The sequence below is a fragment of the Protobothrops mucrosquamatus genome, unplaced genomic scaffold (genome assembly GCF_001527695.2).
Source record: "Protobothrops mucrosquamatus isolate PMUCROS unplaced genomic scaffold, P.Mucros_1.0 scaffold2160, whole genome shotgun sequence".
NCBI lineage: Eukaryota > Metazoa > Chordata > Lepidosauria > Squamata > Viperidae > Protobothrops > Protobothrops mucrosquamatus.
The window spans coordinates 274,683-298,149 of record NW_015388256.1 but is presented as its reverse complement, the minus strand read 5'-3'; the positions used below and the strand labels follow the sequence as shown (position 1 = coordinate 298,149).

The 23,467-nt window shown below is 39.4% G+C and overlaps 1 protein-coding gene across 1 annotated transcript in view; it reads right to left on the bottom strand.

Annotated features, from left to right (window-relative positions):
• TRPM8 (transient receptor potential cation channel subfamily M member 8) overlaps window positions 1-23,467 on the bottom strand; it is a 275,582-nt gene that overhangs the window by 68,362 nt on the left and 183,753 nt on the right. Inside the window, exons 10-15 of the mRNA XM_015824215.1 lie at window positions 20,078-20,368; window positions 19,806-19,901; window positions 18,996-19,125; window positions 16,252-16,397; window positions 12,391-12,503; window positions 4,517-4,733 (exon numbers count right to left, since the gene is read on the bottom strand). Of these exons, the coding sequence (XP_015679701.1) occupies window positions 4,517-4,733; window positions 12,391-12,503; window positions 16,252-16,397; window positions 18,996-19,125; window positions 19,806-19,901; window positions 20,078-20,368 (993 nt within the window). The remainder of the gene's footprint in view (window positions 1-4,516; window positions 4,734-12,390; window positions 12,504-16,251; window positions 16,398-18,995; window positions 19,126-19,805; window positions 19,902-20,077; window positions 20,369-23,467) is intronic.

The window sequence follows — 23,467 nt, the reverse complement described above, 5'->3', positions numbered from 1 at the left end:
AATAATGTTTAATATGTTTGTTCAGAAGAGAGCTAAAGGATGTTATAGAATTGTTAACTTAAGGGTGATATAATCTAAGACAGAGTATAATTATTGTATTGTTAACCCTGTGTGTGGCTCTGGGAAGTCGGGGTGGGGAGGGAGGGGGGTGGGGGAGGGTGGGTTTTGGGGAGGAGGGGAGTTATATTGTAAAACTTTTAAAAAATTTCAATTAAAAAATAAATAAATCCCCTTTATTCGCGCCTTGCGCCTGCGTGCAACACCAGCGCCAACCAGTCTGGTCCCGGGCAGCTTTTACAGTTGCCCGGAACCGTTAGCAACATTTCTGGGCTTGCTGAGTTTCCTCAGCCAGCCCAGGACACAACAGTTTGTGTTTGGATTTAGTTTCTTATTCTGACACTCCTTGTGTCACAAGCAGCAAAAAATTATTTTAGGGTCTCCAGAATATGTATTTTGTATGGGTTTAGTGGGGCATTGTTGCTCCTTTTACCGAATTAGTTTAACTTGACAGTCTCAAAATTCTTGGCTATATCCAGAATCTGAGCAGCTGCAGCTCTTAGTCCAGACTCATCACCAAACTGATTCTTCTCTACCAAAACTGATCAAACTCCTGACTGTCAGGACCCACTTCAATACCTCATCCCAAGAAAGCAGAACTCATGGAAGCAAGCTTTTCCAAAAGGAACTTTTATTAGGAGAGGATGATAGCAGGCATACTAGATAGGATCTGAGGTTTTCCTGCTCAGATCAGTGATTTAAAGTGTCCCCAAGCAAACTCCACCCCATACTTCATCCAGACAGTTCAAACCGGCCAATCTCCAGGTGTTAAGTCCATCAGGGGAAAGGGAAGATAACATCAGGCCAGTTCTGGTTGGAACTGCAATGGTTAGGCGATTCTTCGCACCTTCTCTTGAGAGCAGAGAGTTAAGCCGGTTGCTGGATGCTGCATTCCTTTCTACCTCCCCCTTTTCTAATTGACAGTTTAAGGAGAGGAGTTTACGGAGAGAAATAGTGCAGGAAAGCAAAGTGTTACATTTTAGCAATAGAGAAAACTAAGGCAATAAACCCACAATCATTCCAGCCCTCCCCTCTAGGAGTATGGCAGAACCCAGGGAGAGAAGAGAATGGAATTTGGATCAGAGGAAGAAGCAAGGGAAGTATGAAATCAGACAGATATGGGTATTATTATTTGACAGATATTAGACAGGATCTATTGACCTTATTCCATCAGTACTCCTAGCTATCTAAGAGTTATCACAGATTTACTAAGAAAATAGAACCCCATAGGCGATCTCCCTATCAATTCATTTTAACCACCATGGATGTTGAGGCACTATATACCAACAATTCCCACAAAATGTAGTTCAAGCCATTAACCACATTATCACTGAAGCCAAAACAGCATGTCATGTGTGGTTTTTTATTCACCCATAACTACTTCACCTTTAGCAATGTCAGTCCTCCCAAGTAAACCAGACTGGAAATATGACTAGGTGAGTAATTCTATGTTATTGCAAGGCTACACTACTAGAAAATAGAATCTCCCAAGTGTATCTTGAAGGCACACATTTCCTGCCACCACCTTTAACTGTTTGAATTATTATAGTGGGTCCTTTCCAAACCTCTGACCATTGATCCATTGGGGGCTCCTGCTTCTCTTGTCTGTTTGTTTCGTAGGCAATATATATTTCCCTTGTCCCCCAAGGTACAAGCAGTAACATGTCCATGCAAATCAGTGGCATGGCCACTGGCAAATGAATATGTCCTCAACATGTGCAAATCTTCATGGCTCTTAAAGCACCACTTTCTTAACTCTCATCACATGAAGCCTTTATGAATCTCTCATCAAATTCCATCATGACTTCAACAACTTCTATCCCACCATCAATTTCATCCTTGACCTATCTATAGAAGTTCATTTCCTTGATGTCACCATAAAAATACACAATAGGCACATAAATATCATATCAAACATTGTCATGCATACCTAATGCTTCCAGCTTTCACCCAGTAAACAACACCGAATCTATCAGCCAGGCTTAATGCTACAATCACTTTTATTTTTTGACAGAGATGTTCAAGAATACCCAATAAGATAAGTTTATCAACAGATAAATAAATACAGTAGAACCAAATCAATTCTCAGGAAAAAAAATCTGCAGAAATAGAACAAAACACACCACTTGTTGCCACTTACAGTTTATACCTCAAACTACTCAAATCAATTATGAATAAGCTACAGCTTACACTGGACAATGATACTGCACTTTCTCAGGCTCACACACAACTACCCAACCTGAAGCAGATTCTCAAAAACAACAAGAAACAATGGGACAATAATCCAACATGGGAATCAGACCCTTCAACAAATCTAGATGTATGCCTTTTAATAAAATTTGTTAGTTGGGAAAAAGTCTACCATAAAGAGATGGGAAAAATTGCAATTTTGTTTACTATATATATATTAATGGCAGCAAAAATCATATGCTCAAAAAAGGAAAGAGGCATCAACTCCCACAATGGTAGAATGGATTGGAAAGATAATGGAATTGGCAGACACGGCAAAGTTAACTGCATTAATTGGGTAAAAATGTAAACAGTTTTTTTTCCCACTTGGAAATAACTTCTGGACTTTCTGCTCAAAAGGATAAAAAATGAAACTTTGAGTTTGAGTTTTTATGATTAAGTCATGGTTGTAGAAATGATTAGTACCGTATTTACAATTTTAGATAAGTATAATGTTGATATAACTGCATTATATATCTTACTGCACTGAAAGAATTTGAAAGTCATTGCTTTTTGCTTTCTTCTTTTTTTTCTTTCCTCACTTTAGCAACCCTTCCCTTTTCCTTTCCCCCTTTCCTCTCCCACTTTTTTCTTTTGTCTTTATTTGTATTTTATATTAAGAAAAAACTTTTAATAATATGTTTTTAAAAAAGGAAAAATGCCACCAGACCTGATTTTTAGCCAACTCAACTTTCATCTTACAATACCTACAGAAACAAACACATCTTTATTTCTGATTAAAGTCAAACCTCTTCATAGTGGCATTTTCTTTAATTGCATCTAAAGTGGATTTATTACACAGAGCTCCCTCAGAACCACTTTATTTTTCAGAAATCACAACTCATCTAGAATGTAGCAATGATGGCCTTACAATAGAACTATATTATATATCTTTCTGACACAATTCAAAGTGCGGGTGATGATTTTAGAAGTTTTCAAGGCTAGCTCTATGTAATAGGGCAAATCCATTTCTGTCATTTAACATCCACTACTATGGAAGTGTCAGGATCTAGTTATATTTCCTTTCTATCTATCTCCTCTGATCTAAAACCAATTCTTACCCTCTCCTGAATCCTGCCATACTCCTAAGGGGGAGTGGGAGTATGCATGAGGGTTTTATTACTTTCACTTCCTCTATTCACTACAAAGTAACCTTTTGTTTATTAGCCTTTTATCCTATGCCCCTCTGAACTTCTCCTCCTTACCAGCCAGCTAGGAAGGGGTGTGTGTGAAAAGATGCAGCCTCCGGAATCTGGTTTATTTATCTGTCATCAAAATAAGGTGTGAGGAGCTGTTGAATGTTCGTGTACAATGGAACCGGATTGATGTTATCTTTCCTGGATTTAACATCTAGAAATCTGCCGGTCTGAATCGCCCAGAAGAACTGTGGGATGGGGGCTGCTTGGGGACATTTTAAAACATCGATTTGTAAGGAAATCCCTCAGATTTTGTCTATCATGCCTGCTATCAATTTCTCTTAATAAAAGTTCCTGTTGGAAGAGACCATTTCCAAGAGTTCTGCTTTCTTAAGATGTGGATTGAAGTGGGTCCTTACAGGAAGCTTGTATTAGTTGATGGTTTAGTTCCAAATACAATTCTTTGGTTGCTAACTTATAAAATTCAATATGACTTAACTAGGCAAAACCAAGTAAAATCAGCTTTATCAGAATGTATAGTGTGTGCTTATTAAGAGTCTTCTCATATTGACAAATCCAATGAGAAGGATGCAAATGCAGGCACTGGAGGGGGAAGGTCCCCATCTATATCAAGGGGCAGAAATAGCCACTTCCTTGATGGCATTCTGGAGGCTTATGAAAACATAGTTATTCCAAAAGGATTTCAGAAATCATACTTACCAGCATGGTTTTCATCCCGTGCTGGCTCTAACTACAGTATATTTAAGCATTTTAACCCTAGTTTTATTAGCTTAATTCTAGCTAGAACTGTGAGTTCTCAGTTCCAAGCAAAGCATAAAATCTGGGTACGTTTATGAACTAGGAAACTTTGGAAAATGGGGCAAATCACAGTCTCACTAAAGATATTAATTAAACTATATACAGCGTCTATGACTTAACAATCTAGATAGCATTTCAAAGAATTTATTGGAAACACTGTGAAAATCAAGATACAATGAGGAGAAAACCATTAGATTTGAATGTCAAACAACTTTTTTGAACTTGGAATAATTATCCTGCAAATAAAACATGTTTGATTTCTAAGCACTCCCTACTTGTCTCACTTCATCACAAAGCAGGATGAAAACCAGCACATAGAGAATCAGTTCCAGCAGGGTAGGCTCTTTTTGGAAATCCATGAGCAGGACGTAGGCAAATAGAAGGAGAAAAGCAATGTAGAACATGACGGTCCAAGAGAAGACCACAAATGGTGAAGTGAAGAACCATGCATAGTAGAAGACCAACTTTTTGCTCCTTTCTATTGGCTTTTTCCTAAGTAAAGGAAGCAAATAGTGTACAATAAATTAATTATTCCTAAAAGAATTAAGTTGGACTGGTTAGCAAAACAACTTAAATTTAGACATTAAACTTAACCACTTAAATTTACATGTGCACATATTATCAAATTATTTTTAATTGATTTATCAACCAGGAGGCCAATAGCAATAGCAAAACCAGATACATGATACAGCTTAGTTTCAAATTACTTGATTATTTAGGCAATGCTTTATAAAGCTAGAGTCATCTAGAGGGGAGTTCTCTACACCGAATGTATATAAATATTAATTATTATGAAAACCAGTGTGGATGGGGAATGGAGAGACTCAGGTTCTAATCTTCCCTCAACAACAGAAGCTCACTGGATGACTTAGAATCAGAGAATCATAGAGTCTACGAGACAATGAGAACAATAAGCCAGTGGAATGGCTTGCCTTCAGAAGTTATGGGTGCTCCATCCCTGGAGGCTTTAAAAAAGAAACTGGAAGCCATTTGTCTGAAATGATATAGGGTCTCCTGCTTGAAAAAGGGTTAAACTAGAATAGTGGCCCCCAACCTTTAAATCTTGGTGGCCTGGCCCAATGGAAGGGACATGTGAGTGGCAGGTACACATGCGTGCAAACAGCTCCATTTGTGTGAGCAAGGTGCACACACTCATCCTCCAATCATGCAAATGGAGCTTCACATGGGAGTGGAATGTGCTTGTGCTCACATGCGAAGCTCCACTTGACTCAGAGGCAGGCACATGCTCATGCGCAAAGCTTCACCCGTGTGAGTGGAGGGCGCTCCATTCATGTGAATGGAGCTTCGTGCATGAGCACAAGTGCCCTCCACTCACACAAATGCAAGAACTCTCCACTTGGGCAAGTGGAGCTTCACATGCGAGTCCAAATGCCCTCTGTTCAAGTGTCCTCCACTTGAGTGAATAGAGTTTTGCACGCACACTTGCCCACGCTTGCCCATTTCTCCCTCAGCCCAGTTTCGAACAGTAGTTCACTGTGGCCTGGGGGTTGGGGACCCCTGGACTAGAGGACCCATGGTCCCTTCCCAATTCTGTTATTCTGTTATTAATTATAGGCCTGGAAGGAACCTTGGAATCTTCTAGTCCAACCCCCTGCTCAAGGCAAGAATCCTTATACCATCCCGAACAAATGGTTGTCAAATCTTTTCTTAAAATCCTCCAGCAATGGTGCATCCACAACTCTGGCAGGCAAGCTGTTCCATTGTTTAATTATTCTTACTTTGGGCCAGTCATTCAGTTTTACCAGTCAATCTACTTTACAGGATTGTCTACTTTAGGGGACAAATAGGAGGCTTTGAGTTTCTGAATGAAAGGCAAATATTAATAGAACATAAAATAGAGTTGGAAGGGACTTTGGAGGTCTTTTAGTCCAACCCCCTGCTCGAGCAGGAAACCCTATACTATTTCAGACAAAGGGTTGTCCAGTCTCTTTTTGAAACCCTCCAGTAATAGAGCACTCACAACTTGCGAAGACAAGCTATTCCATTGATTGATTGTGCTTACTGATAGGTAATTTCTCCTTAATTCTAGGTTGCTTCTCTCCTTGGTTAATTTCCAACCATTGTTTCTTGTCTTGCCTTTTGATGCTTTGGAAAATAATTTGACTCCCCTTGTCTTTATAGGAGCCCATCAAATATTGGAATAGTGCTATCATACAAAGGTATATGTTAGCCTCCAGCCCCCTGATCATTTTTGTTGCTCTTCTATGCACTCTTTTCAGGGTCTCAACATATTTTTTTACATTGTGGTGACCAGAACTGGATTCCAAGTGTGATCTTACTAAGGCTTTGTAAAGTGGTACTAGAACTTCACTTGATTTTGATTCTATTCCTCTATTAATGCAGCCTAGAATTGCATTGATTTTTTTTGCTGCCTCCGCACACTGTTGCCTCATATTTAAGTGATTGTCCACTAAGATGCCAAGATCCCTCTCACAGCTACTGGCATTAAGAGAACTATACATTAAGTACCAGTTGTCAGCTAGTTACAAACTTACCTGGTGGTGGTGCTGTCTATCCCACATTTTACTAGCTTGGCGAGAAGTAGGTTGTGGTCTACTTTATCAAATACTGAAATCTAAGTATACGATGTCCACAGCATTTCACTGATCTACACTTTGGCAAAGAATGAAATAAGATTCATTTGGCATGATCCGTTTTTGACAAACCCATGTTGTCTTCTGATTATAACCATGTTTACTTCTAGGTGTTCACAGAACAGTTGCTTAAATATCTTTTCCAAGATCTTCCTAGATATTGATGTCAGATTGATTAGGCTGTATTTTCCTGGCTCTGTTTTTTTTTTCTTTTTTGAAGATGGGGACCACATCAGCTCTTTTCCAGTCCTTAGGTAGTGGTTCTGAAATCACATTTGCCAGTTCCTTCAGAATTCTGCGATGTAGTTTGTCAGGACCCAGTGATTTGAATCCGTCTAGCGCTGACAGGTGTTTCCTTATCTTATTTTTGCATATTTTAATTCGCACTCCTAACCTGTCATTTATGGTTCTGTTTTTGGTAAGTCGAGTAATGTTTTCTTTTTGCGTAAAGACCGATGCAAAGTATGAATTAAGCAGTTCTGTTTTCTCTCTAATGTCTTTTACTTCTTTACTATCTTCTCCTGTTACTGGACCAATTGTTTCTTTGATTTTTTCTTGTTTTTTATGTACTGAAATATTTCATTTATTGTTTTTGACATTTGTTGCAAGTCTTACTTCATTCAAAGCTTTAGCTTTCCTAACATCATCTTTGCAGGTTGAGGCTCTTTGTTGGTATTCTGCCTTAGTTATGTGTCTCTCTTTCCATTTTTTGTACTTGTCCTTTTTTCCCCTCTTAGTTGGTCTGAGAATTCTTTATGCAACCATGCTATTTTTTTTTTTTGTTTTCTTGTTTTACTATTTTAGTGGTATTGAACTGGACTGGGCATTTATAATTGTATTTTTTCAGAGTTTCCTATGCTTCTTGATTTGATTTTCCCTTTAAGATTTTCATCCATGGGATCTTCCCAAGCTGTCTCAGAATTTGTTAAAATCAGCTCTTTTAAAATCTGAAACACTGGTTTGATTATGTTCTGTTGCTTTTGTCTGTTTTATATTGAATTCTAAGATGACATGGTCACTCTCCCCTAAGGTTCCTGTAACTTCAATACCCTCTATCACTTCTCTGTTGGTAAGAATTAGGTCCAGTATAGCTGTCCCTCTAGTTGCCATCTCTATCTTTTGGGTGATGAAATTGTCAGCTAGATTGTTCAGGAATCTGTTTGATTTCCCATTTGTTGCAGAGTTTGTCTCCCAGTTGATGTCAGGGTAGTTAAAGTTCCCTATTACTACTGTGGTGTGTTTCCTACATACATTAGTTAGCTGATTAGCAAAAAGTTCATCTATTTGTTCTGCTTGGTTGGATGGCCTGTATAAGCATTTAAGTTCTTTGTGGCTGATCCTGGATATGCTTCCTATATCTCCTACTTTGCATCTGGGTTCTTCTTATAGTATTATAGTTATTATAAAAATTATAATAAAATATTACAATAATAAAATAATAATAAATAATAATAAAATAAGCTAATATAATAAACAAATAACTTTTTTCAAGAATTATAAACATATTTTCTAAACAACTGCATCTGTGTTTTTTTTCTAAGGGTAATAAACCATAAAAGTGAGAGTCAGGTTGGTATACTGGTTAAGGCAAGAGGCTAGAAACTGGGATACTGTAAGGACCCACCCCACTTTGCATCTTAAGAAGACAGAAGAGGGATAAAAATTCCTTCCAAAATGCAGACGTAAATTGCACTCCCCTATCAGAGATGATGCGTTGGGGTGCTCCATGCAGTCTGTAAATATGCTGGACAAACAGTTTCACTAAGGCTTTTGCAGTGGGAATCTTTTGGCAAGGGATAAAGTGTACCTGTTTGGAAAACAAGTCCGTGACCGTCCAGACAACAGTATTCCCATAGCTTTCTGGTAGTTCCACTATAAAATCCATGGCTATTTCCCTCCAGGGGGCTGAAGGCTTTGCCACTGTTTGTAACAGTCCGGGCGATTTCCCTTGCAACCTCTTNTTTGAGCTTAAATTGGAACTGGTGGAAATGCTGGGACCAGCGGGCTTGTTTGGGGTTGAGCTTCCTGGGTGTTTTCAGGGCTTCCAAATTCTTGTGATCAGTCCACACCTGGAAGGGAATTTTGTTGCCTTCTAGGAACTGGCGCCACGTGAGTAATGACCAACGTATCCCGTATGCCTCTTTCTCCCATACGGGCCAGTGCTGTTCTGTTTCCGTGAGTTTCTGGATGTATACGCACAGGGTTGCAATACCCCTTCATCGTTTTCTTGTAATAGTACAGCCCCCACTGCCACATCACTTGCATCCGCTTGTATTACGAAGGGCTTATCCATGTCTGGGTGCCTCAGAACTGATTCGGCAGAAAAAAGTCTCTTTAATCTCTCAAATGCCGCTTGGCATTCCATTGTCCATTTTAGTGGCTGGCTAGGTTTTACTGAGGATGCTCCCTTTGTTTTTAATAAGTTAGTGAGGGGCAGGGCTATTTGAGCAAATGAGGGGATGAATTGACGGTAAAAGTTTGCAAAGCCAAGGAAACTTTGTAGTTGCTTTCTTGTGCGGGGTGGTGCCCAGTCTAATACTGCCCTGACCTTCTCTGGGTCCATTTCAATGCCTTGTGGGGATATGCGATAACCTAGGTAGTCTATCTTTTCCTGGTGGAATTCGCATTTCGAGAGCTTGGCATATAGGTGGACGGCTCGCAGTTTCTTTAAAACCGCTCTGACTAGGTTGACATGTTCCTCTTTTGATTCGGTGAAGATAAGAATGTCGTCTAAGTAAACAAGGACCCCCTTAAATAGGTGCTCCCTTAGAATGTCATTGATTAATTGCTTAAATACTGCGGGGCCCCCTTGTAATCCAAATGGCAAGACTTTGAATTGGTAGCACCCCATGGGGCAGTTAAATGCAGTCTTCCATTCATCCCCTTCCTTGATTCTTACGTGATAGTAAGCTTCCCTTAGGTCTAGTTTAGAAAAAAATTTCCCTTTCAAGAGGTGTGACAACATGTCTTTCATGAGAGGCAGAGGGTATAGATTGCTTTCACTGATTGTATTCAGGGCCCTATAATCCACGCATAAGCGTAAAGAGCCATCCTTCTTTTCCATAAAGAGGACCGGGGCAGCCACTTTAGGCTTGGCTGGTTCAATGAACCCCCTTTCTAGGTTTTTCTTTACGAATCTTTCCATTTCCTCCTTCTCTTTTGGGTTCATGGAGTATAATCTGGGCTTCGGGAGTTTTGCCCCAGGTTTGAATTCAATGGCACAGTCTGTGGGTCGGTGGGGGGGGAGCTCATCCACCCTCTCCTCACTGAAAACTTCAGCAAGGTCTCTGTATTCCTCTGGTATTTCTGGTAGTCCCTTTTCCTCTCCCATGGATGCTTTTTCTGTTTTTGATTCCAGTAGCCCCCCTTGGGATTTTAAGTCCATAGGGTCCCCCTTCGGGAATTTGATTTCTGCCATCCTCCAATTTATCCAGGGGTTCCATTTTTGTAACCATTCCATCCCTAAGATCATTGGACATTCCATGCCTGGGGTCACCACAAATGTTATGTCCTCCTCATGTTTGCCCAGGGAGAGGTGTATTGGTAAAGTGGCTAGGGTATCTGGCACCCCCCCCTGCTATGGACCCATCTAACTGGCCAAATGAGATTGGTTGTTCCAGTCTCCTCGACGGAATGCCCAGATTCCCCACTAGCGTTGGGCTAATGAGGCAGCGTGTGCAGCCAGAGTCTATTAATGCTCTCACCCTCACGGCTTCGGCCATGGGGGGGATGAATATAGTCACTGTCTTGAGGATGGGTGCGATCCGTCCACTTACCAGGGGTTCGCCCTCCGAGCTGTCATCTGAGGCGTCCACCGGCCCTGCGGTGTAGGCTGGGGTTCTTTCCCCCTACTGAGCAGAGGTAGGGGATTCCACAGCTTCCATCATTCTCATGGCAGGTTCTTTTGGCTTAGCTGGAGGCTTTCTGGAGCTACTGGCCAGTGATCTGTCTGGGTTGTGTTGGGTGGCTCTTGAGCAGCATTCTACAGCTCGGTGCCCTTCTTTCCCACACTTGAAACACCCCGGTTGCTTCTTGGCCGTGGCCAATGGTTTCACTGGTTCGCGTGTCAGCTCAGGCGGTGAGCAGCTCCATTGTTTTCCTCGGCGGTGCCTCTTCACTATGTCGATCTCTGCTTCCTCTGCCAAGACGTACCATTCCTCGAGTTGATGTGGGTCCCCTCCGGGCAGGCAAGCATCATATAGGTCATAATTTAGTCCGTCTTTGAAATGGCTAAGGAGGATGTCTTCTGGCCAGTTCAGTTTGCTGGCAATGGCCCGGAATTCTTGTGTATATTCGGCTACTGGGCGTTTGCCTTGCCTCATCGTTTTCATCCTTTCGTGGGCTTTGCGATCAGCCAGGGGGTCCTCAAATCGTCTTTTCAGGGAGGACATAAAACGGTTAAAGTTGTTGAGCTCTGGGGCATTGGAGTTGTGCAAGATCACCACCCAATCTGCGGCCGGACCGTCTAAGGCAGATTGCACAATCCGGATACGGGCTTTGTCACTGGGGATGTCCTGCCCGTATTCCTCCATGTAGCTGAGGACTTGGGTTAGGAAGAATCCCAAGCGTGTTGGCTCCCCTTTGAATTTCACCTCCAGCGGCGGACGTCTTTGAATGGATTGGTTGCCTTCGTTCTCGGTGGTAGTCTCTTCCATTTGGATTTCCATCTGTGGTTTGGCGGAGAGTGGGGACTACTGGATCAGTAGATGTCCCCGGGGTTGCAGGTTCCACTTCCCCTTCGTTGTCTCTCCCTTTGCGGCTCCAGGAGCTGGGGCGGGCGTAGGGCTCAGGATTCCCCTCTCCTAGGGAGCTGAGAGTTCGCTTCATTAGGTCGATTGCTTTCTCTAGAATCCAGCCCGAGTACGGTGCCCAGCTCCCTTCCTCTTCACTTGCGTGCAGGGATTTCTCCATCTCCTGCTTCCATTCTGGTTGTTTGGAGCCCCGTCTCAGAGTCACCTTTCTTGATTTCTTTCCCCACTCGCCTTTCTTTCCAACGTCCATTGACCACCNCATTCTCACCCCCTTTTCCTCATTGCCGGGAGGAAACTTCAAAAAGGATTACATGAAAGCTAATGACCCCCATTGTTATTGTTAGTCCATTTGGTGATATCCACATCCAGACCCTTTGAAGTAGGCTGAAGGAAGTGAGGGCCATAAAGCCCCTTTGTTCACCCCCTTCCCTTCATCGTATGACAGAATCCAGAGCAGATAGAAATGCGGGTTTTCATAGTTGATAACTAGAGATGGAATATATTTGGATTCTGACATCTACTGTGAGTTCTAGTCCCTTCTTAGCCATGAAAGACAGCTTGGTGATCTTGGGCCAGTCACACATTCTCAGCCCCAACTCACCTCACAGAGTTGTTGTGGGTAAAATAATAATAAGGAGTACTAGATATGTTCAACTTCTCAAGTTGTTTACAAAAAATTATAAAGGCAGTATATAAATTAAATAAATAAATCAAAACAATTTACAATTACATTCACTCACATATGCAAAATGTACTTCATAAATAAAAGACTTTTTTTTTTACCTGAAGGAAATGAAGCCACACCCTATTAAAGGGAAAAGGAAAAGGCACAGAATGATCTTCCAATTTTTGGTGTCTCTCGAAATTTCCCCATACCATTGTTTGGAAAGAAAATTCTGAAAGATAGAATTATGGAATCATGTGGGCTTTATATCCCTGATCTAGTCAAATGCCCTTAATTTTCAATAGTAGTACAGTGGTATGTATACAATGCTCTGAATAGATTCTGTAGAATTCTACTATTGAAATTAAGCAGACCAACAGCCAGATATATATTTATATTTGCACGTTTTGAATTATAAATTGCAAGAATAGTGAAGGGGAAAGATTGATCTTATATTGGCAACATTTGCCCTGGCATAAACAGTAGACATGAGCCCTGAACAGGTGCAAGGAGCAGTAAGACAAATTCTCATCCACCAATGCCAGATGGAGAAACACAGTGATTACAACTTAATTTTTTAAACACCAGTTGATTTATATACATTTTAACTAATCAATTAAACCTATACAGATTTACATATAAAATTATTCTCAACATTTTTCTCATTTAGAAAATGCATATATATGCAATGGAAGGCAGAGTGTTAGAAGTAATACTTTTTTTAAAGCAATTTCAGGGGACAATTTCTAGAGCGGAGACATTTATTCAAATGAACTGGAGTTTGTTGAGGGAGATCAAAAGAGAAGTTTTTTCTTTTGTTCATCTGAGGAATATGGAAAAGAAAACTATTCTCATGATTCATGATCTACTCTTTGAGAACAGGAACTACATGCACTACAAGTTTTTAAAAATATATTTAAATAAATATGTACATACTATAAATCCAACCATTTCTTGTAGTACAATGATGCTAGTTATTTCTGTCTTTTTCATGTATCTCTGATCCTTTCAGGTTCTTTTGCAATGTACTTCTCCTGGACATTTTGATTTTTTTAACTAATTGTAGAAGAATTCATACCAAATAAACAATTGATAATAGCTGAAAATGTTGAACTGGGAAATAAGCAACATTTTCAACATGCCATTTTCAGCTGAGGTAAGACACACTCCCCCACACATGTTGCAAGTGAAAGCAGACTGCCTTCCTGGAAGAGAAGATAAAGATACTAGAAATGAAGCAATTAAATTTCTGTCTGGGTATCAGGAAAGCTGAGGAACTCTTGAATTAGATACTGGAAACACTTGCAGAGAGTAATAATTTCAAGAAGCCTCAGAAAAAACAAGAAAATCTGGAGAGGGGATAGACACATTAAGGAATGTAATACTGTAAAAGGAATCAATTGTTAGCAAGAGCTCTTTTTCCTTAAAGCTTCAGAATAGATTTCTGAATCTTAATTTCAAAATAATTTCCTCATTGATGGTGTTTTTGGACTCTTGAACAAAAAGCAGCTGCAGCTATAGCAGCAGTCCCCAACCTTTCCGCCTCTGCCAACTACAGCGGCAGCAGGAAGGAAGGAGACAGTTTGGTGTGTGTAACCTAATTCCTCACATGAGCTTTGCACACTTGCTTGCCGCTGGTTTCCAACAAACCACAGACCAATAGCAGACTGGGGATTGGGGACCCTAAGCTGTAGGATCTGAAGAAGAAATTTCTGATTCTCTCCTAAGAGATAGATGGTAATGAATCAAGAACTAGAATTGTTTTGTCAAATATGACAAATATGTCAAAACCATAAAATCTTATTAGTCAAATTAGCTGCACAAAATAATTGCTCAGTCTACAGTCTCTTCAACTATGTTGATGGAACATGTAAAACGTTATGGTTCTGTGCCAGACTAGTCAATAAAGAGAAAACTCAGATGCCGATGTGGAAGTTGAGAAAAGCAATTTTCACCACCCAGAGTCTCTTTGAGAATGAGATGGCTGGTCTCTAACTTTGATAAATAATTTTTTTAAAAGTGTATACCTACTAGGTTTAAAATCACTGCTAAAAAAGTCAAATATTTAGGAATGTTTTCAATAAAAAAGCAACAAAGGTATATTCCTGAATAATTATTTATGAACTTGGAAATGTATAACAGATGTTTCTAGATGAGAGAAACTAAATTTGTCTTGGTTAGGAAGAATTATGACTGCCTCAACTAGTTTTCTTGACAAGGTTTTCAAAAGTGATTTGCCATTGCTTCTTTCATAAATCTGAAAGAAAGTGCCTGACCCACAGTCATCTAGCTGACTTTGTGTCTAAGATAACCTTGTTATTCTATGTTCTACTTATGATTCCATCATTTCTATGGAAGGGACAGGTATTCTGGAAAGACTGCACAAATTTATTTGGATTTATGTACACAAAGTAAACTGTTAAGAAACTATGCAATATTAAGTAACTTACTGAAATTTAGGATAAACATGAGAAAAGAGTAAATCCAGGTTTCTCCCATCTTGCTTATTATTGAATATCTATTTTTATGAAGACCCTAAAATATGTTCCTAGATTAGATACTAGGCAATAGGAAACAATAATTTTAAAAAATTATTTAAATAAATTTAGATAACCACCCATATTCTGATTGTGGTTGAATAGCATAGGATTAAAACCAATTGTGCTATTCAAGTGTTAATAAATTACTTAAATGAGGGAATGGAAAATATAACCCTCAAATTTATATATGAGGTAGGAAAAATAAAAAAAATCCAATCAAATATTGGATAGGAGAGACCATACAGATAGTAGTGCATGCAGAAAGTTCTGAGTTATCTTAGAGGATCACAACTATGAGTCAATTAGTGTGATGTAGCTGCAAAATAAGCTAATGGAATCCAACAACCCATCTTGACACTGAACAGACAAGGCATTGTTCCTTTTTATTCTGTAATTTTCAAACAGCATCTAATAATATTGTACCCAGACTGAGCAATGCATTTTTGAAAGAATATTGACAAATTAAGTGAGACCAGAAGACAGCAACCAAAATGATAAGGGGCCTGAGAAGAAAAGTTATTAACTAAAGACACTGAATATATTCAACTGGGAGGAAAAAAGAATGTAGGGAAACATGATAGCTATTTTCTTGCAATTGAATATTTCATGAAGTAGATGTTTTCAGTGTTATTCCAGAAGATAAAATAAGAAATAGTGGATTTAAATTGCAAGCAGGTACATTTAGCTAGACATTGGAAGAATTTCCTGATTGTAATGGAATGGGCAAGAGGTGGTATACTCTCTAGTAATATTTATACAGAAGCACATTGGGCATGCTCTAGTAGATTAATGAATAGGACACGAGGTTGGAGCAGATAATCTCTAAGGTCCCTTCCAATATTTATATTCTATAACTCTAAAATGAAAGTTTTTCAAAATACTTTCCAAATAATTATGGACATATTTTACTAGATGTAAAGCTTCTTTTATTGACTAATTTTATTTCAATAATGAGATATTAAGGCTGCACATTTTCTGCAGATGAAGTAAACCATTTGAAGAAGCTGATTTTGTGACAGCAAGTAGAAGCTGGAAGATATAATGGATACTTCACTTAGCCTGTTTCCTGATTATTGTTTTCCTGTTCCAAATCTCAGACATGCAGCATTTTCAAACACATAGCTTCTCTGCATTTAAATTTGGGAAGAAAGAAATGACAAGTTTCTGAATTCCTAATTAATTCTAACAGAAATCATTTTTCTCTATAACCAAAGAGCTATTTCACATACAAATATTTTCCATGAATGAAATTAACATTGACAACATGAGCAAGGTATATGATATTTACTATACAATTGTATATTTAATATGTACATAATTAAATCTCACTCATTTCAACAGTCCTAACTGCAAGATTAATAGATATACGATTGCAGTCTATTCTGTTTCAGCAAATAAAACCTGTAAATGGGTTATATATTCTTATCTCTGCTATTTTACCTGGACTCCTGGCTGAGCAATGAATTGTTGATCCTTAGCTTCTACAGCAAGTTCTAGACAACTGTTCCCACCCCATGCTTCACAGGAATAAATAAGTAGCTGTTCTGCCAGATCTTCATCACTGCTGTAACATTCTGTGAACAATTCTAGAACAATTAAAATTCAGAGTAGTTAAGCTATTCTTGGTTTTTAATTTCTGCCTGTTAAATTCTATATGGTAAATTTTCATGGCTTCTAAAACCAGTTATCAATCCCTGTCCCAAGGCTTCAGTGATGTGGAGAGCTGACACTTTGCAGTCCTGGCCACTGGTTATAATCTTGCCCTGATCTTGGAGAAAAGACCAAAACTCAATTTTAAAACAACAATTTTGCCTGCAGAAAGTCCCAAGTTCCATTTTTTAACATCCAAATAAGAACATAGCTTGAGATTTGCTGCCATCATAGCAGATTGAGACAAATATTGTTAAATCTCTGGGGATTGTTCTCCATGCCCTAAGCAGCTGTAAATTACCTTACCCTAAATATAAAAAACACTGTTATCTCTACAATCTTGCTACTTCTCCAAAGGACCTCAGCATATATTTGCAGTGATTAAAGTTTTCTCAGATAAGATCCAAGCCCATCTCCTTTTTGGAGTTCAACTGGGTCCCTTTTTGGAGTTCAGCTGGACCTTCAAGAGAAAAGTCATTCCTTTCTTTTGAAAGAGTTCAGTATAGGTTTTTGAGATCTATTTTTTTGAAATATCTTGCTATGTTCATTGTGAAGCTGGCCTACTCAAAATAGAAACTTCTGCCTGGATTTTCATTTTTTTCTGTTGGCTTAAGCTCACCTTTTTTTCCAGCCAGTTTTCAGTCTTCCTGGTGCCAGACAATACATGCCAAACTGCAATTTGATGGCTTTTCAGAGCCAGCCATCACCCTGATGGGCTATGATCATGCACTAGCTAAGGGGTCTCCAACCCCTGGTCCATGAACCAGTACCGGGCCATGGCATGCCAGCAACCGGGCCGCACAAACAACCAAAGCAGGCAGCACACAAAACCACGCCCCCTCCGGTCCATGGAAAAACCTCTCTCCACGTAATTGGTCCCTGGTGCCCAAATGGTTGAGGACCTCTGCACTAGCTTATCTTAAATAACAGGGCATTGATTTAGAGCTACAAGCAGACTTATCTGTTCTACCTAGAAACTTCTTTTTGAATCACTCTGCACACTTTCTCCAACCAGCCAAATACTTTAGTCACATAATATTCTGAAATTTAAAAGGGCTTTATCTCTGGCTAAAATTCATGTCCTCCCAATAACACTCACTGAAGGGAGATACTTACAGATTTCTTTTGTACACATTATCACTAATATTACTAGTAGATATATCCCATGTCCCTTTAAATAACTATACTCTTACAACTTATTTACCTCTGACTAAAAATGTTGAGAACAAAGAATGAAACTTTGCCAAGTCTGAGCATGACAAATGTCTCCTTGCATTTCACACAAAAGTGGAAATGGGAAAAGTAGAAAAAGAAGACTGGCTCTTTGCAGTCTCATCCAGCTTAGAAAAACAGAGAGAAACTAATAGAATTCTTCTCAATTTCATTCAACTACATGTCAGTTCCTTATGCCTGTCACATTGGAATTTAGTTTACTTTTATTTTTATAAACACACAAAGACAAATGAATTTGCATAAAAATATATAATGTAATCAATATCAAACTTCAACAATATACCTTATTTGTTTCCTATAGCTTAAATATATCTTAATAGATATTATTTTTTGTTATGAGAAGGGCATAACTTTTCTGCTAGTTTTAAATCTGGATTATTCTTAAGTCTATGTCAGTCATAAGTCTAATAATGTTAAGTCACTTTATGGTTTAAAATAAACCACATTATAGTTTAACACAATATATTCAATCATGGCTATCAACAATAAATATATATTTGTCTTTTATTCACATTCACATTATTTAAACCAGGCATGGTGAATCTGTGACACTTAAAATTTGTTTTTCAACTCCAATTCCCAGGAATTTTACCCAGGAGATTTACTAAAAATTCAGCAATATATAAAGAGATATAAATTCCTTTTTTATAAATAACTATGAATAATCAATATGGTTTGGCATTATTGCATTAGAGTAGAAATCTAGATAAAATGATATATCTACAGAATGTTCTAATCTATATGTTATACTAAACCAGAGTGTAGCTGCTTACTTTTGTCTTAGCATGTTGTGTGAGCCTAACCACTATGATGTGTAAACCCAGATTTGTGACTTAGCATGATATTGATACTGAACTAACATTTTAATAAGATACTATTTGATTTAACAAATCATGGATCACCAAAATATGGCTCAATGTAAGTGTAAACTCAGCTTTATTAATCTGGATCTTGAAGTTAATTTAAATCTATTGTAAACTCTAATACATCTGAACAGAAGTAATATAGCCAACAATGTAATAAATATGTCTCATAATTGAGAACGTCAAGTCAACATAAGAACCTCTGATACAAAAAACCCAGCCACGTGTTCCTACATCTATTCAATGCGCCAAGAGTCCCATTCAAGCTAGCATACTACTTGAATTCTCCTATTTTTAGTCCTGAGATTTATGTGTACTGCACTAAATATGATGAGCTATTCTTCAGTCTTTCCTTTGATTCTAGTTTTTCTTCCCTTACTACAAACTGTATGTATTTAATCTCTTAATTTATAGCTGACCTTCTTATATTGAACTTACCCACAGCTCTTGTTTCATATTCATTTGCCAATTCTTCTGATTCTCCAGCAGCGTTAATATCATTCTTTACTTTAGCCAAGCTTTTCAGAAGCTTGCTGGCCCCTAATGCTGCCAAGGTGCAGCCTCTTGTCTGCAAAGAGAATTGTTAAATCATCTTTTATGACATTCTAATATTGAAATGACACTCACATTACCAAACAGCAATGTAGCTGCATAGTATAGAAGGGTTCCATTCTTTGGAGCCACATTTGAAAACTCTAACTTGCACAATAAAATGATTAAAAGTGACGAGCAATTTGTCCTGTGCAATTTCCAGCAATCTACTGACCATGACCCTCTTGAAATAGAACATTCCATTAAACAAATCCATGGAATAGGACACTTTTCTGCAATTATATTACTAAACTGGTTTAGAATTCAACTAAACCAACTTTTCAAATATATCTGCATTTTTGTTTTACCTTCAATATAGCTCCAGTTGATATTATTCTAAATGTCAATCTAAATTCATATTTCATATTACCACATTCATGTAAACTATATATAAAAGGAAGTAATAATAATAATAACTCATTTAGGAGGAAGGGCCCACAACTTTCCCAAATTATAGTATCTATAAATCTTAAGCAGAAAAGAGACATCTCTATTGCTCTATGCTTACATAATAATCCAACCTAGATATGTATATGCAGAAGTAATTCCTATTGACTTTAATATTTGTATGTATGGAAATCTAGCCTAGGGAAATAGTTTTTGTCTCAAAAGATTATGAATCTAATTGTTGCTAGTGATGCCAGAAGTGTGAAATACCTGCTCCCAAATTACAGTGGATAGTTCCTTTTTGTTTTGAAGGATAGCCCAAATAAAGAGAGCTTGCAAGGGGTGCCTCGTAATAAGAGATCCATCCTGAAAGGACATAATTACAACAAAAATTCCAACATTAACAAATATGGGAATTCAGTCTTAATGCCTGTTTTGTTTTACATAGAAAAATGTACTTAGAAATGTTCCATTGAGTTCTGTGGATTGAAATGGATACAGATGGGTATATAATTTCAGTTTAAAAGCTATACTTGACATACCAGCAGCTGTATTTCTATGTCATCATTGCCATTTTTGCCTTCTTTTTTTATGTCTTTTCTGAAATCCTCTACCATCTTCCACACAAAAGTAAGAAGAGCATCACTGTAGGAGTTCTTAGCAATTTGTAGGTTTTTAAACACCAGATTGCTGAAGTTGTTTGTATAGAGCTCTGTTAAAACTTCATGAGTGAGGAACTTCCTTAGATTCAGCCCGTTTTCAAGAAAGAGACGAACAAATTTTGGTCTGTCCTTTACCAGGGCTATAAACATGACATCCTGAAGATCAGCAGACTGGAAACAAACAAGAAACAACAAAATGTTTAGAAATCTTGTGGTGGGGAGAGAAACACTTTCGATACACACACACACACACATATATATATATACATATACATATACATACAGGTACATATGCATATATATATATACATACACATACATACATATACATACATACATACATACATACATACATACATATATATACACATATACATATACATATACATATATACATATATACATATTTTTAAAACAGAAAGGTGATTCCTGGGTAAACTCATATCAGCTGGCATAAAAATGTGTGAACACCAGGAAGTTTATAAAACTATAAAAGTTTAATAAAACACAATACCAAGCTTTCGCTGGCAACTGTCAGCATCATCAGGGTAACTTCCAGTCGATGGGGAAGCCTTTTATGGATATGGCGCTCTTTGCACCCAGTTCCTAGATCTCGTTACCGGTCCCAGCCAATCCACCTGCGTTTTGATAGTAATTTCCGTATTGCTAGCCATTGCTTTCTTGCTTTCCTTGCTTGTATCCATATCATCATACTTTCCCCCCCTCTTCCTGCGACCGTGTGTTACCTTTCTGCTGTTTACCCTCTTCCTTTTCTTTCCTAACGCTCCCTGTCGCCGTTCTCCTCCCACTTTCTTTCTTTCTATGGGCCTTTTTTGGAACTGCATCCTCATTGTCTTTCCCTACACCACGAGGTTTCATTATGATAGTCTCATCCTGTCTCCCGTTCCCCAGCGTTCCCTCGCTAATTTTCTCCTTCATTTTCCCATCCATGGGGACGTTCCCAATGGCATTGCCAGAGTTCGTCCATGGTCCCTCCCCGAGTTGGCTGCAGCCTTCCTCCTCTCCCCACAGCAGGGCTTTTCAACCAGTGGTACGGGTACCACCTGTGGTACTTTGGCACCTGGCAGATGGTACGCAACCATCTTAGAAAAGTGGTAGAGGGGGAGGGGAATGAGCTGAACCGATGGCAGCACTGCACAAGCCTGAGCGAGAGATGGCTGGAGCTGCAGGGCTGTCAGGGCTCAGCAGAAGCACCAGGATCAGTGCCAGGCTCCAGCTGGAGCTCAGCGCTGATCCTGACGCTTCTGCTGAGCCCAGAAGAAGCGCTGATCAGCTGGAATGTTGCAGTATCTCCAGGGTCTTGTGATTTACATTCAGATGCTTGGCAACTGATTCATATTTATGACGGTCACAGTGTCCCAGGGTCATGTGAAGTGACCAAAACCTGCTGCAACCACCCAGCAGACGGGGGGAATAAAAACCAAACACCCCCACCCCACCCCCGCTGCCAATCCTCAACAGAAATGCTCACAACAATGAAAACCTCGGACAGGAGGAAGAGTGCCGCCGGGCAGGCAGGCAGGTGTCTTGCTCGACTGTGGCTTGGGGGGGCCTCTTTTTTCAGTGCCATTGTAACTTTGAACAGTCACTAAGCGAACTGTTGTAAGTCGAGGACTACCTGTACTTCATCACTTTTTTTCCTCTTTTTTTTTTTGGTCATCAAGTTTTTGACACCTTGCTAGGCGACTGGTGGTACTCGGATGTTGCCATATCCTAAAAGTGGTACAATGGGTGAAAAGGTTGAAAAGCCCTGCCCCACAGGATCCTTGGTGCAGAGGGGGAAGGGACCCCCTCCCCACTGCCTGTCCATTTCTCCATATATACACATATACACATATATACACATATATACACATATACACATATATACACGTTTTCGTAGATTTTCACGGGTACAGGTATGCAGGTCTTGACATATTCAGGTCTTTTCCCGTGTAAGATTGAGTAGTGCTGTCTGAAAAACTCTAACCCTAACCCTAACCCCCGCACTTTGGGACAAATCCAAACAACTCGCCGTCTGGAGAGCCGAAACGCAGACCACCCTCAAGACAGACACACACACCAACAAACTCCGAAGACTACAAGAACACCAGAATCAAACCCCTCCTCCCTCACATCCACACATGAAACAAACAGTGCATAACATCTCAGATAGGATCCTCACCAAAGCCGAAACCAATGTCCTTTCCAAAGGATTCAACTTTGCAGTCGCTCCGAAACACATTTCCACTGAAACCATTATATGCGGAGTTGAAACCAGCCTGTCCAAAATCAACCCTGACGACGCTAACAGAATCAGACTCGAAACCATCAACATCCTCTGCACCACCAAGCCACCCAAAAGCATCTTACCCAAAGAGGAACAGACAGCACTATTTAACCTGAAAGAAAACACCAGCATAATAATCCTACCAGCAGACAAGGGCAACGCCACGGTGGTTATGAACACATCTGACTACCAAACCAAATTAACCAACCTACTCCAAGACTCCACATACAAACCCCTAAACACAGATCCCACCACCTACCTGGAAAAATCCACTAGATCCAAAATAAAAGCCTCCCCCATCAGCGAAGAGATCCAGCAAAGAATCATTCCCAGAGAGAAATCATCCAGATGCCCTAAGCTCTATGGGCTCCCCAAGATACACAAAGAAGGAACCCCACTTAGACCCATAATCAGCTCCATAGGCTCACCTCTACAAAACCTAGCCAAATTTCTCGCCAAACAACTACAACCCTATGCAGAATCCATCACCTCACACGTAAAAAACTCATTCCAGTTCATAGAGATCGTAAAGAAACAAAACTTACAGCCCAGTGACCTACTCGTGAGCTTCGATGTCATATCCCTCTTCACCCAAGTGCCAATCAAAGAAGCCTTGACAGCTATCCAAAACAAATATAACCCCCCAAGCATATCCTAGATCTGACCAACCACTGCCTATCCAACACATACTTCATCTACAACAGACAAAAATACAAACAAATAGAAGGAGCACCTATGGGATCACCCCTCTCACCTGTCATTGCAAACCTCTACATGGAATACTTTGAAACCCAAGCTCTAGAAAAATCTGATCACAAACCCAAACTCTGGCTCAGGTACGTAGACGACACCTTCATAATCTGGCCACATGGGAAAGAAAAACTGGACAACTTCCTCACACACCTCAACAGCCTACACCCCAAAATACAGTTCACCATGGAAACAGAAGCTAATAACCAACTCCCCTTCCTGGATGTCCT